This window comes from Lathyrus oleraceus, chromosome 5 (assembly GCF_024323335.1).
Source record: "Lathyrus oleraceus cultivar Zhongwan6 chromosome 5, CAAS_Psat_ZW6_1.0, whole genome shotgun sequence".
Classification (NCBI taxonomy): Eukaryota; Viridiplantae; Streptophyta; class Magnoliopsida; order Fabales; family Fabaceae; genus Lathyrus; species Lathyrus oleraceus.
Genome location: NC_066583.1, coordinates 29,051,063 through 29,063,844, shown reverse-complemented (window position 1 = coordinate 29,063,844; position 12,782 = coordinate 29,051,063). Strand labels below are relative to the sequence as shown.

The following is a 12,782-nucleotide window of genomic DNA, read 5'->3' as shown; positions in this document are numbered from 1 at the left end:
AAATGTTTAACAATGCATTAATTGAATGAAGATATCATTGTATATATGATTCCGACAATGTCCTCACTTCTCCTTTTGGCATGGGAGAAGGGTTTTTGAACAAAGTGAACAAATTACGCTGACTTATGAATGACCGTAGGAACATCCACAGCGACCCAATTGTGGCAGACACCACCAGGGATAACAGAGTTGCTCAAATCCTCTGTATCCTCTTCCAGAATAGCAGCAGTTTCTTCAGTCTGATTGGCGTGGATGAAACCTCCACTCTTGAACAGCCCTTGCTCGTTGAATGCCCCAGAAGAATAGCCAATGCCAGCCCGGGACTTGTTGTCTTCAAGCTCAATCATCTTTCCTAACCCAGCAACTGCACCACATTCAATGGCCAGTTTCGCATCACGATAGGAAGCAAATGAAGGAGACTTCTTCTCAATCGGCTCAGCAATAGACAAAGCTTGGAAAGGCGTTCCAACTTCATCCTCAGCATCAATGTATGAGAAAGAAGACAAGTGGCTAACCAGGAGAGCCTTTTCTCCCCCTAGCACGACCAGTTTCTTATTCTTGACAAATTTCAGCTTCTGGTGTAGGGTGGATGTCACGGCGCCAGCCTCGTGAATCCATGGTTTACCAAGGAGACAGCTATAAGATGGGTGGATATCCATAACCTGAAAGGTGATCTGGAAATCACTTGGTCCAATCTTGATTGGGAGATCAACTTCCCCAATCACGGTCTTGCGCGACCCATCGAAAGCTTTCACAACAACACCACTCTGCCTCATGGGAGGCCCCTGATATGACAATCTCGAGAGAGTGGTCTTCGGCAATACATTTAGAGATGACCCAGTGTCCACCAGCACGTTGGACATGGCGTCGTTCTTACAGTTCATAGAAATATGTAAAGCCATGTTGTGGTCTCTTCCCTCCTCAGGGAGATCAGCGTCACAGAAACTCAAAGTGTTGCAAGCAGTGATGTTTGCAACAATACTGTCAAACTGTTCAATCGTGACATCATGATCAACATAAGCCAAGTCCAGAAATTTCTGCAGAGCCTCCCTATGAGGTTCTGAATTAAGAAGCAACGATAGCACGGAGATCTTGGACGGCGTTTGTAGAAGCTGATCTACAACATTGTACTCACTCTTCTTGATGAGCTTCAGCATCTCATCATAGTCTTCATTCACAATGCCACTAGGGCCAACAGAAGAAGTAGGAGTCTTTTGTACAGAGGAGGGTTTGGCAACAGGTGCCGGATTCGGAACATTCACTGCAGTCCCAACCGGACGCTAAGCAGAATCAGAAACAACGTGAGGCTTCGGGGGTGCTGAAAACACACGACCACTACGGGTCAACCCGCTCACATCAGCAATGTTTACCACAGAGGTTGAAGGCAACGACACTTCTTTCCCCTCTTTAACAGCAACAGCACTGTAACGAAAGGGAATCGCTTTCTCAGAAGAATAAGGCACAGGGCCTGCGGGCTTGATGACCAGAGAAGGAGAAACCTTCTGTTTTCTACCATTATATCGGATAACAACAAGCTCTGGGATCTTGAACACAGGAGAAATCACATTCACCTCAGGTTCATCTTCATCAACGTTTCTATTTTGCAGAATCTCAATAGTCCCCTCGTCTAGCAACTCTTGAAGATCCTTTCACACTTGGCGACAACCCAATCTATTGACGGAGCAGATACGGCATTTGTCATGGTCGTGCTCCAGATGACTGTAATCACACAGTAGACGATGCAACTCGACCAATGACTGTCGAATATGGCTTACATACTTGACTTTGTATTTGCCAGGGCAACCCTGGACCATATTGACTGACTTCCCATGCTTGAGCAATGGGTTTTTCTTAACATTAGGACCAGAGTCCTCGAAGCTCAATATACCGCATCTCATAAGGTCTTGAACCTTAGTCTTCAACTGAAAGCAATTCTCTACATCGTGGCCCGGAGCGCCAGAATGATAGACACAGTGCAAATCAGGCTTATACCACCCATGCGGGTTAACCGGTATAGCCGGAGGATCCCTCGGAGTAATCAATTTCCGCTCTATTAAAGAGGGATACAGCTCTGCATACGATACCGGAATCGGATCGAAAGTGATCTTCTTCCTCTCATAACTCTGACCAGCTGGATTACTACTGCGAGACTGGTAGGTCTGCTGCTTAGGGCGATGCTGTTGTTGATGATAAGGTTGAGGAGATTGTTGATGATTGTGTTGGTGATGTTGATAATTATCCCTGAAGACAGGTGCTACATTAGCCACCTGGTGCTGATGACGCACAGGCTTCCTCTTATCAGAGGATCTTCTGGGTTTAACATGGGATTACGCAGCACGTGCCTCCCCATCTTTCTTCTTAAACACCCCATATCGTTTAGAAGAGCCTTCATCTTTACACAAACGTTCTTCCCGGACTCCTTCCTCCAATCGCATCCCCATGTTCACCATTTCGGTGAAATCAGAGGGAGCACTTGCAATCATCCGTTCATAATAAAATGAACTAAGAGTCTTCAGAAAGATCTTAGTCATCTCTTTCTCTTCTAGCAGAGGAGTAATCTGAGCTGCCAGCTCTCACCACCTCTGGGCGTACTCCTTGAATGTCTCTTTGTCCTTCTGAGACATGGCTCTGAGTTGATCACGGTCAGGAGCCATATCAACATTATATTTATACTACTTGACGAAGGGTTCGCCAAGATCGTTGAAGGAACGAATGTTTGCACTATTAAGGCTGATGTACCACCGAAGAGCTGCACCGGACAAACTATCCTGGAAGTAATGAATCAGCAGCTGATCATTATCCGTTTGAGTAGACATTTTCCTGGCATACATAACCAGGTGACTGAGCGGGCATGTGTTCCCCTTATACTTCTCAAAGTCTGGGACTTTGAATTTGACGAGTATCTTAACACCGGGAACCAAAAATAACTCAGCAGCAGACTTGCCGAACAAATCTTTCCCTCGAAGGGTCTTCAATTCCTTGCGGAGCTCAAGAAATTGGTCGTTCATCGCATCCATCTTTTCATTAACATCTGGGCCCTCAGACGGCTTAGAATGATAGATGGTGTCGTCTACCCTAGGAATGGTATGCACGACAGAAGGAGGCATCGCAAGGACCGGGCTAGATGCCGGCATGGAAGCAAAGGTTGGTGCAGGAAGATCTGGCATAAAACTTGGAGGCATACCCCAAGGAAACCCGGGCGGCATGGCATTCGACACAAAATGGGCATTGGCAGCTGGCACTGTTGACGAAGCAACCTCAGAGATAACAGTCCTCTGGGGAGGAGTTGTAGGAGGCAGAGATGGTTGATTCTGAGCAACCAAGAATTGCTCCATCAGAGCACTCAGTCTAGCGACTTCTTCCTTCAGCTCACAGTTCTCTTGTTCTAACTGATCCATCACTCTTGCAGAGTTAGCTCGGGTGTAGTACCGATGAGTCAGCTTGTCTTCAAAATAAATGAAGATCACAGAGTTAGGCCACAGACAAGAAGACCAGAACAACACCTGCTTATGCAAAATGATGCATGCAATGCTCGTGCATATGCTTTGTTTTTATATTTCAAGGAACTTTTAGGGTTCTATTTGCAAAAAAAAATTTGAAATATTAAACATTTAATCGCATATGGAAAAATATCTCATCAAATATATATTTGAGACAAAGAAGTACAACATTGTTTGATTATTACAAGGGAAAAGGAAAATAAACATCCTATGGATCCCTAAAAGCTCGAGATGCTGGAAGACGAGATGCACAAAGCCTCTTGATCTCTCTCTCATATGCTGCTCCCATATCCGCTTTCTCCTTAGCAAGTCGATCATACTTCCTCTTCCAGAATTTGGAAGACTGAGGAAGCAGAGAAGTCCAGGTATCATTCGGATCATCTATCACCTGATGCTCGAGGAATTCGATCAGAGCGTCCTTCTCCTTAAGCTGTTGAAGCAACTCTTCTCTTTCACGGATCCAAGCATGTGAAAGGTCTTCGTCTCTCAACTCCTCTACGCCTTGGTTAGGGAGGGTTGAAGGCCCAGCCACATCCAAAGGTGTAGGTCTCGGATAATCATAAGGCATGAGATACTCTGATGCTCTCTGCCTGACCCAAGTCGTATACGGATCCAAAGCAATGCAATTCTTCGGACCCAACTCACTTCTACCCTTCTTGTGAATCTTGCGCCAAGCGCGGACCATCCTGGCTTTCAGGCCTTGGGGATCTTTACCCTCCTGAAAGAACACACCTTCTAACAGAATGTTATGAGGTTTATCCTTTAGGGGGAACCCAAGCTGACGACGTGCTAAGATAGGGTTGTAGCTGATCCCACCACATGTACCAAGAAGAGGCACATTAGGGAATTCACCACAATAATCAATGATCTGAACTGTATCATACATGCGATCATACCAAGAGATATCATCATTAGTGAGAGACATAAGTCTCGTAGACCACCGTAGACATCCCTTATTCTCCTTGAAAGCGACCGTCTGCGGTAAGTGAGAAATAAACCACTTATACAACAGAGGCAAACAGCACACAATAGCTCCTCCACCCTTTGCATTCCTCAGATGCAAAGAGATATAGGTATCACCCAACAGAGTCGGAACGGGATTAAGAACTGAAAAGATCCTAATGGCGTTCACATCCACAAATTTGTCGATGTTGGGGAACAATACCAAACCATAGATGAGCAGCACAAATATGGCCTCAAAGGCATCCTCACTCATGGCCTTCCCATAAACGGTAGCTTGAGCGATGAGGAAATCAGAAGGAAGACCCTGAATTCCACCTTTGGTGGTCATATGCGCTTCAATCAGGGATTCATCTATGTGCAACAAGTCTGCGATCTCTCGAGAAGTCGGAATACTCTCTAAGCCACTGAACGACACCTGATCCAGAATAGGAATACCCACAAGATGAGCATACTCCTCGAGCGTAGGAAATAGCTGAAAGTCCGGAAAAGAGAAGCAGTGATACAGAGGATCATAGAACTGCGCCAAAGTACTCATCAACCCTTCGTCAACCTGAGTAGTCAACAAAGGCAGAAGCTTCCCATAGCGAGCTTTGAAACCCAAGGGATCTAATACATAAGATGTCAAATTCCTTAACTCTTTCAGATCGGGCTGTCGAAAGCTGTACTTCTTTGTATGCCTCTTTGGTCTTTCCATGTCTGAAAATTTTGCAAATAAACCCTTTAAGTTCCTTGAAAATTTTCTTATTTTTCTGATGATATGGATACAGATGAATGCATGAATGCATGAATGCATGAATGCAACAATCACACTCAAGGATCAAGCAAATCACACCAGACAAAGGTCATGGGAAAGCTCATAGCATCCTTAATATCAATCATCCATTTTGGTGGATTATGGTTTTCACCTTATCGACACCCAAGTTCCATTGATATTAACAATACATGAACCGGCTCAATCATCCTTAATATCAATCATCCCTTTTGGTGGATTATGGTTTTCACCTTATCGACACCCAAGTTACATTGATATTAAGGATGTCTGAACGACTCAACCATGAATCACGTGTTTGTTGAGAGTCACGAGCATGGAGTCTCGGTTAAGAACCACCCAAAGGGAGTGTACTAGGGTTTAAACCTGCCGAACATGTTCTACCAGAGGTTCCCATAGTCATCATCCCATCTTTCAAATATTATCGGAGGAACGAATACTCGTATTCCAAAAATATTCTCAAGAGAGACTCTCATGAGTGTAGTATCGCGTAACAATCGCATCAGATCTTACATCTGAACGACCTCCATACTACGTCCTAGAAATAGGCCAAGATGGGCTTGGTAAACTAAGGTCCTTGGCTTCTAAGGCACATGTTAAAAGAATAATGCCTAACCACAAATAACTTGTGTGACATTATTAATCCAACATGACCTCCACCAAGTGAATGGACTCGCAAGTCAACTTGCTAAGGAATAACTCCACACAAGTCGACGAGACTATGCCATTCTCCTATCCTAAGGTGCACTCGAGTTCGGGTATATAACTCATCTCACAGAGATCACCAAGCAAACGAGCAATTGTATATCAAGCAATTCAATCATTACAATCAATACAGTAATCCCAAATTATACAAAAATATGTCATATAACAAATAAACAATATCATACAACAAGGGTGAAAAATAGGCAAAACCACCAAAGAAATCATCTATCCCTAGCAGAGTCGCCACTTTTCTGTAGCGGTGTATTCGTCACTTTATGATTTATTGATTAAATCAAAAGCAAAGCATACAAAGATAGAGTCGCCACCGCACTTTTATTTATCCAAAGGAATGGCTAAAAAGCGAACAAAAGCCTAAGAAGTTTTACACATAGAAAACTAATGAAAAGGTCAGAGATCTGGGTAAGGGGTTAATTACGCAAAGGGAAGGTGTTAGGCACCCAAAACGTCCTAGGTACTCATAGGGAGCCCTTTTCACAACTTGTTGTATGAAATGTTAATTGTTTATGAAATATTTATTGTGCAAACATGTTTGAAGGGATGAGAAAAGAATGTACAAGTTATTATTTTTGTGTTTGAACGGATGAACCCGTTGCCTACGTACCTTTCCATGGAAGGTAAGGATCAAAACGCCGTAGTTCGGCTAAAAGATTTCCAAAAGTGAGTGAGTGGATTGATTTTAAACAAAAACCCTAAGGTCTTTCATTATCCATGGGAGAAAACTCAACCTTATACAAACAACAAGTCCACCATGTGAGAATAGCTTCGACATACTAGAGGGGTTAACCCTGTTTTCAATATGGAAGTCTTACGGTTCGATCACTAAGGACAAAAGGCGAGATTAACATCAACCACTAAGATAATTGAGATCTATGGCTAATGTATGAAAACTTGATTAAGAAGTGGACTTGGGCCACAAAAGCAATTGAGTGAGTGAAATTAACCAGTTTGGAGTGTTCACAAAAAAATGAAGTCAAAGTATGATTAGAATTCAATTCAAAAGAAGTATTGAGAAAATGGAGTTTGAAAATCAGAGGCTTAGGGCCTAGGTTTCTAATTTGAAAAACAGATGAAAATGTTTGCACAATAGTTTTCAAGTTTTGGGTTAACATGCAAATGGAGGTTTAAAGCAACAAAAGGTGGGAGGGTGAGGAAGTAAAACTTCTTAGGTGTTCACCTCTTGATATCATATGTAGATGATTCAAGTGATTCCTTTGGAAAAGGCAACAAACAAATAACAGATGAACAAAGTAAATGGATATCGGATGCCAATCAATGGACTTATTCCAATCTCATAAAACAAAATGGATACCGAACGCCAATCAATGGACTTATACCAATCTCCTAAAACAAAATGGATACCAGATGCCAATCAATGGACTTACACCAATCTCCTAAAATAAAGAGAAACATGGATACCAGATGCCAATCAATGGACTTATACTAGTCTCACAAAACAAAGAAACAAGGATACCAGATGCCAATCAATGGACTTATACTAGTCTCCTACCATATCACAGGAAACAACTGCCAATCAATGAACTTATGCTTGCCTCCTCCATGGACAAAACAAAATGTTACAAAGTGATGAACAATGATTATGAAATGATATACAAGTAATGATGATAAATGCACAAAAGGCACACTCAAGCAAATATGCACAGATGAATCAAGTAAGCAAACACACAAGTCAATTAGCACACACTATACACAATCAATTAGGCTCAAGCAAGGTTAAGCTTTACAGCCAACTGGAATGGGGTGTTTTGAGCTCTTAACCCTAACATTGAGATTTAGGGTGAAGCAGATGAAAAGGAGATGAGGGGTGTGCCTCATAGCTCTTATCCCTGGTCAGGGAGAGCTTTAAACAATGGAAAGTGTGGGAGTTCAGAAAGTAGGAACTCTTCTCCACAAATGATTGACTCTATAAGATCTTGGGTTCTTATTCACAATGCATCAACACAATGTGTGAGCAAGGTGAATGACACACTGAGTAGCAGGAGATGGATTACACATCTCTTTTATCTGCCAATTCCCTCTTAAGAGGAATTTACCTGCTTGGCACAAAAATTAAACAATCACAAGCATTGCCTCTTAAGAAGGGCTTCAGACAGGTGCCTGCCAAAGTAACATGGCAGGTCTTCCAGACTACATGAAGATTAGGGATTATACCTAAGTGGTTAAGCAACCAAGCAAAGCAAAGTTCAAATGAACTTAAAGCAACTTAGGTACCTGTGGAAACACTAAACAAATCAGTACAATACTCAGACAAACAGACAACAGTCAATAATCAACAGACAATCCCACTGTACAAAATGTGTAAGCCATAAGGCAAATGAGTTAGCATCAACCTACAAAACACACAATGTTAGTAATCAAAAGCAAACATCAATATTCACATGATGAAGCATCATCAACTATGGAACTTGGATGCTTAAACCTGAAATCAAAACTCAACTGTAAGCAACAAACCACTAGGTCAAAGCCTAGGGTCAAAGATGGAGAAAAAATTCAAAACAGGAGCTGAAATTCAACACATTGCAACTTCAAACACATATTGACATATCCTAAAAAGGCTCACATCAAAAGCATTTCATGATCAAAAGGAGTCCAAGGCAATTTCAAAGCTCATATGTGATCATCATGAATGAAAAATTCAAATCAAAACAGAAATGATTCAAATAAATCTGGAAAAATTCATGAACATTCAAGACATCCAAAACATCCATCATACAAAAAATCAGAAGAATTGGAGATCATTTAGCATGAAAATTGAATTGCACAAGTTGGACAAGAAAAGGTGTGACACAAATTGTCACACCAAGTTAACACAAGCACAAAACAGAAATGGTAATTGAGAAAAATGTCAAACCAAAACTAAAATGTCCAGCAATGTGTCTAGAATCAGCATGCAAAATTTCACATTCATTGGATTAAAATCAAGCATTTCACAATGAGATAAGTAAGGCAAGGTCACAATTAGACATATGATCAATCAACCTAAAACCAAATAAAATCCAGCCGTGCACAATTTTGGAAATCATGATCATAAAAAACTAGACATTCTAAGGAGCATTTTGCAAAAAATTGGGATGACATTGGATCAATTTTCAATTTGTTATGATTTTGTGAAGTTTGGAAAATTTTTGAAATCAACACATGGCTAAGGCATGAAATAATGGAGGGAAACATGAAAATGCAAGGCAATTTGAAAAGTTCGCTCAGCCAGGATCGAACCTGGCACAAATTCAAATATGCGCGCTAAGCACCAAAACAGTGCTGTTTCAAATGAAGCCCTAGCGCGCCCAGAATTCGTAGCAAAATGCAGAAACCGTAGCTAATTTATAAAGAACTCGTAGCTAATCCATAGCAATTCTGGAAAACTCATGATCTTCATAGGTTGAAGATGAAGATGAAGATGAACTTACGAAATTCCAGAAAATCCAAAAAAACTCCAGAAATCAAAATCAATTACACCATTTGAATCATCATTTCATGCACATCAAAGATCAAACCACAATTCACGCTAAAACATCATAACAAGCTCAGATTGAAGAAAATAAACTTGGACATCAAACTTTCAATCATGCATAACTTCATGGATAATGCACCATTTCACTCAATTTTTATACCAGAATCATCACCAAGCAAAGATCTACATGAATATCATAATGAATTTGAGATTAAGTGAGGTCGAAGATTAACCTCTTGAAGAGCAGAACCTTTGAACTGCACTATCCAAGGCTGGTAATGATCCAAAGCTCCTATATAATGCTTGTGGAGATGATTGATGGAAAAATTGAAGCTCAAACAAGCACGAATCCAGTTGATTTTGAAATCTCCATTGAACCTTCAAGCTTCATGTATGATCAAATATGGCACGAATTGCTCTAAGTCCACGTCCAATCTTGCTCAGAAATGCTCCATGATCATGATTCGAACAAGAGAAATGGCTTTTGTGTGAGAAAATTGCAAGTTCTTGATGAGAGAAAAATTTGATCCAATTCCAAGATCTAGATCTGAAAAATGTTGTTAATGGCAAATGCAGTGGTGATTATCCTCATATATCCCTTGCTAATCATACTGAAAACAAGTTTAAGCCAAAGCCAAGTGAGATTAACAAGTTGCAAGGTGTGTGCACAAAATTGGATTTTCACCTCATGCCTTTCATGCATGCGTGAACAGTGCCAAAATAAGGCCTAAAACCACTTAAACAAAGTCCATTCACACTTTGGAATTGATATTTTATGCATATGATCAACCAAATTGATTTTAGAAATTTTCCTTCCAAAAACTTCATGAATGAGCATATGATCATGCAAAGGAAATTCATGCCATGTAATGGATGTTTTGGAAACTACATGTTATGAGGAACAAAATGCAAAAAGAACCACCAAAATTGGAGCCTTGGTTCCAAAGTTATGCCCATTTGAATTTTTGAACACACTTTGCCATGATTGGATCATATCTCCTCAACCAAACATCATAAATCCATGATCTTGGACGTTTTGGAAATGGTAGAGAAAGATCTTCAACTTTCATGTTGGACAAAATTTCATTTGAAGCTTTCTTGATGATGTAAAATTGAGTTGAAGTTGGTCCAAAAACTTTCCATTTTTGGAAATTTTCAAATTATGGGTCACTTTCTATTTTGGGAAATTCTTGACTTGACTTCAAATTCTTCAATGTGAGTGTTTGACATGTCAAATGAGACTTGTTTGAACATGAATGAAGTATTTCCAATCACTTCCCACCTCCAAATCCACAGTTGACTTTGCAGTTGACTTTCTAGGTCTTCAGATGACCTGAAAATGTCCTGATGAGATTAAGCCTCTACCACTTGGGATTTTACTTCAAAATGTCATCATAACTCATGTGAACTCTTGTGAATGATCATGGGGTCCAAATCTCAAGAATGACCACCATCTATGGCTCAATGAATGCCTTTAATTGCCTTGACCTGTTATTGCTTCATCTGCAAGACAAAGGTTAGATGACATATTTTTGTAATTTTGGTTAGTGATTAAAAGAAAAGTAATGACATATGAATGCAAGGAATGCTTGGTGATCAAGAACCACTCAAAAGAGGATATCCCACCCACAGGGAAGGAAGCAAGGTGTCCAATGATCCTTGAGGCTATGCAATGATGTGATATGATTCCATGAGGGATCTCAGGGACAAAATTGGGGTCTTACAGTCCCAACAAAGTATTATCTGCCTGACTACTCAGGGCCGCTCCATATCGATCCTCGATATGTTAGCGTGTTCGAAACCATGCAACTTGGTAACGCTTTCCTGGAAATTTAAACACTCCCTTCTAACTGGACTTCATCGCTCACTTGCGTTTCTTTTATTTATTTACAGCACTCCCTCTAAATCCTGCAGGTTCTGTATCTGTCGACCAACCTATTCCTTCGACACAAAAAGCTCAAGTTCGACTCTGGCTGAATTACTATTTCCTTTGACCCTTACTTTTATTCTTAGCCATCTTTTCTCTTCTTGCAGGATGTTCTTGAGCAATCTTCTGACGATGATGGGCGCCCCATTGCCCAAGTCTTGAGGAAAACCAGTTCCTCTATATGCTCCTCTCTAAATCATTTCTATTCGCTTTTATCTTCTAAAGGGGAACACTACGTGGTTGCTAATGTTTCACTTATGTGCAGGGTCAACCACGTTCGATAGAACGTACTGTCTCTCCTGCCTCCAAAAAATCCAAAAAACACAAGCGTTCTGCTTCCGCGGGCTCTGAGGTATTTCTTGTCGGCATGTCTGCTCTGTTTGCTAGACTATTTGCTTATAACCTCTCTTCGTGTCTCCAACACACCTCGCAACATAAATCCAAAAGCCATCATGGCCACAAGAGGAAGAAACATGACTCTCCTTCCAAGAGTGGCGACAATAAAAAGAAGATGCCGACACTCCTCCTTCAGAGGTTTCTGTCGAAGATGCCGACACTCCTGTAGTCGACGCTTCTACCTTTTTTGCGGTCCCTGCTCCAGTCGTGAGAGCTTCATCGTTGATAGGTCCCTCCCCCGCTATTGCCTTGGGGAACACAAATCAGGGTGCAGCTTCCCCTGCCTCGACGCAGGTATTTACCCGTATTCCTATTTATTCCTTTGGATTTTTTGTTGCGCTTCTCTTACACAATTTTCTTTCTGCAGGCTGATGTTTCTACTGAGCCGACTCAGCCTGTTGCTGACTATACTCCCGCGTCGCCGGTTTCTTCTCCCGCTCGCCCCTTTCAATCTGTCGACACCGTTGGTGAGTCCATTGAATTTCCTCTCCAGATTAGTGACAATGACTCTGACTCAGTCACTAGTCTTGTAACGCATCTGGACTCCAGTTCGACTAGTTCTGACTCGAGTCTCTCTTCAGCTTCCTTGCAGGATCTGCGAGAGCCAGTCAATGTCGACACCAACCAACAGCAATCCTTCCAGGCTACTCCTTTGTCGACTGCTTCTACCCCTCAAACTACTTCGTCAACAGCTTCTCCTTCGACCTTCCCGGGGCTGGCGATCAAACCTTCTGCTTTGGAAGCAATTTGCTAGGTTATGCAATCTGGTGAAATTGCGTGATGTCTCCTCAGACTCTGATCAACTCCATTCTGGCAAAGTGGGTCCTGAGGCGACGAAGACTAAAATTCGCCTGGACAAAATTCGAGTTCATGCCTTAAATGCTGACCTTCCCTTCGTGTTCATGCATGAACCTACTGTCGGTCTAGAGATCCTGAGCGCACTTGCCCAACTAAAGGATCTCCAACTCTCTGATTACGCCAAACGTGCAATGGCGGCTCTAGAACAAATCCTGGTGCCTATGTTGCGTCATA

General features: G+C 41.6%; 1 protein-coding gene across 1 annotated transcript; it reads left to right on the top strand.

Annotated features, from left to right (window-relative positions):
- The first annotated feature begins 11,230 nt into the window (after window positions 1-11,230).
- On the top strand, window positions 11,231-12,504 carry LOC127078549 (uncharacterized). Its single transcript, XM_051018995.1, has 4 exons — window positions 11,231-11,240; window positions 11,342-11,388; window positions 11,620-11,706; window positions 12,118-12,504. The coding sequence occupies exons 1-4, from the start codon at window positions 11,231-11,233 to the stop codon at window positions 12,502-12,504; spliced, it is 531 nt and encodes a 176-aa protein (XP_050874952.1).
- Window positions 12,505-12,782: the final 278 nt, after the last annotated feature.

Excerpts from the sequence above, each read along its gene's own strand:
- LOC127078549 (XM_051018995.1), top strand. Across the intron at positions 11,389-11,619 it reads CTTCGACACAAAAAGCTCAA|GGTCAACCACGTTCGATAGA; the intron begins GTTCGACTCTGG and ends ACTTATGTGCAG. Across the intron at positions 11,707-12,117 it reads CTGCTTCCGCGGGCTCTGAG|GCTGATGTTTCTACTGAGCC; the intron begins GTATTTCTTGTC and ends TTCTTTCTGCAG.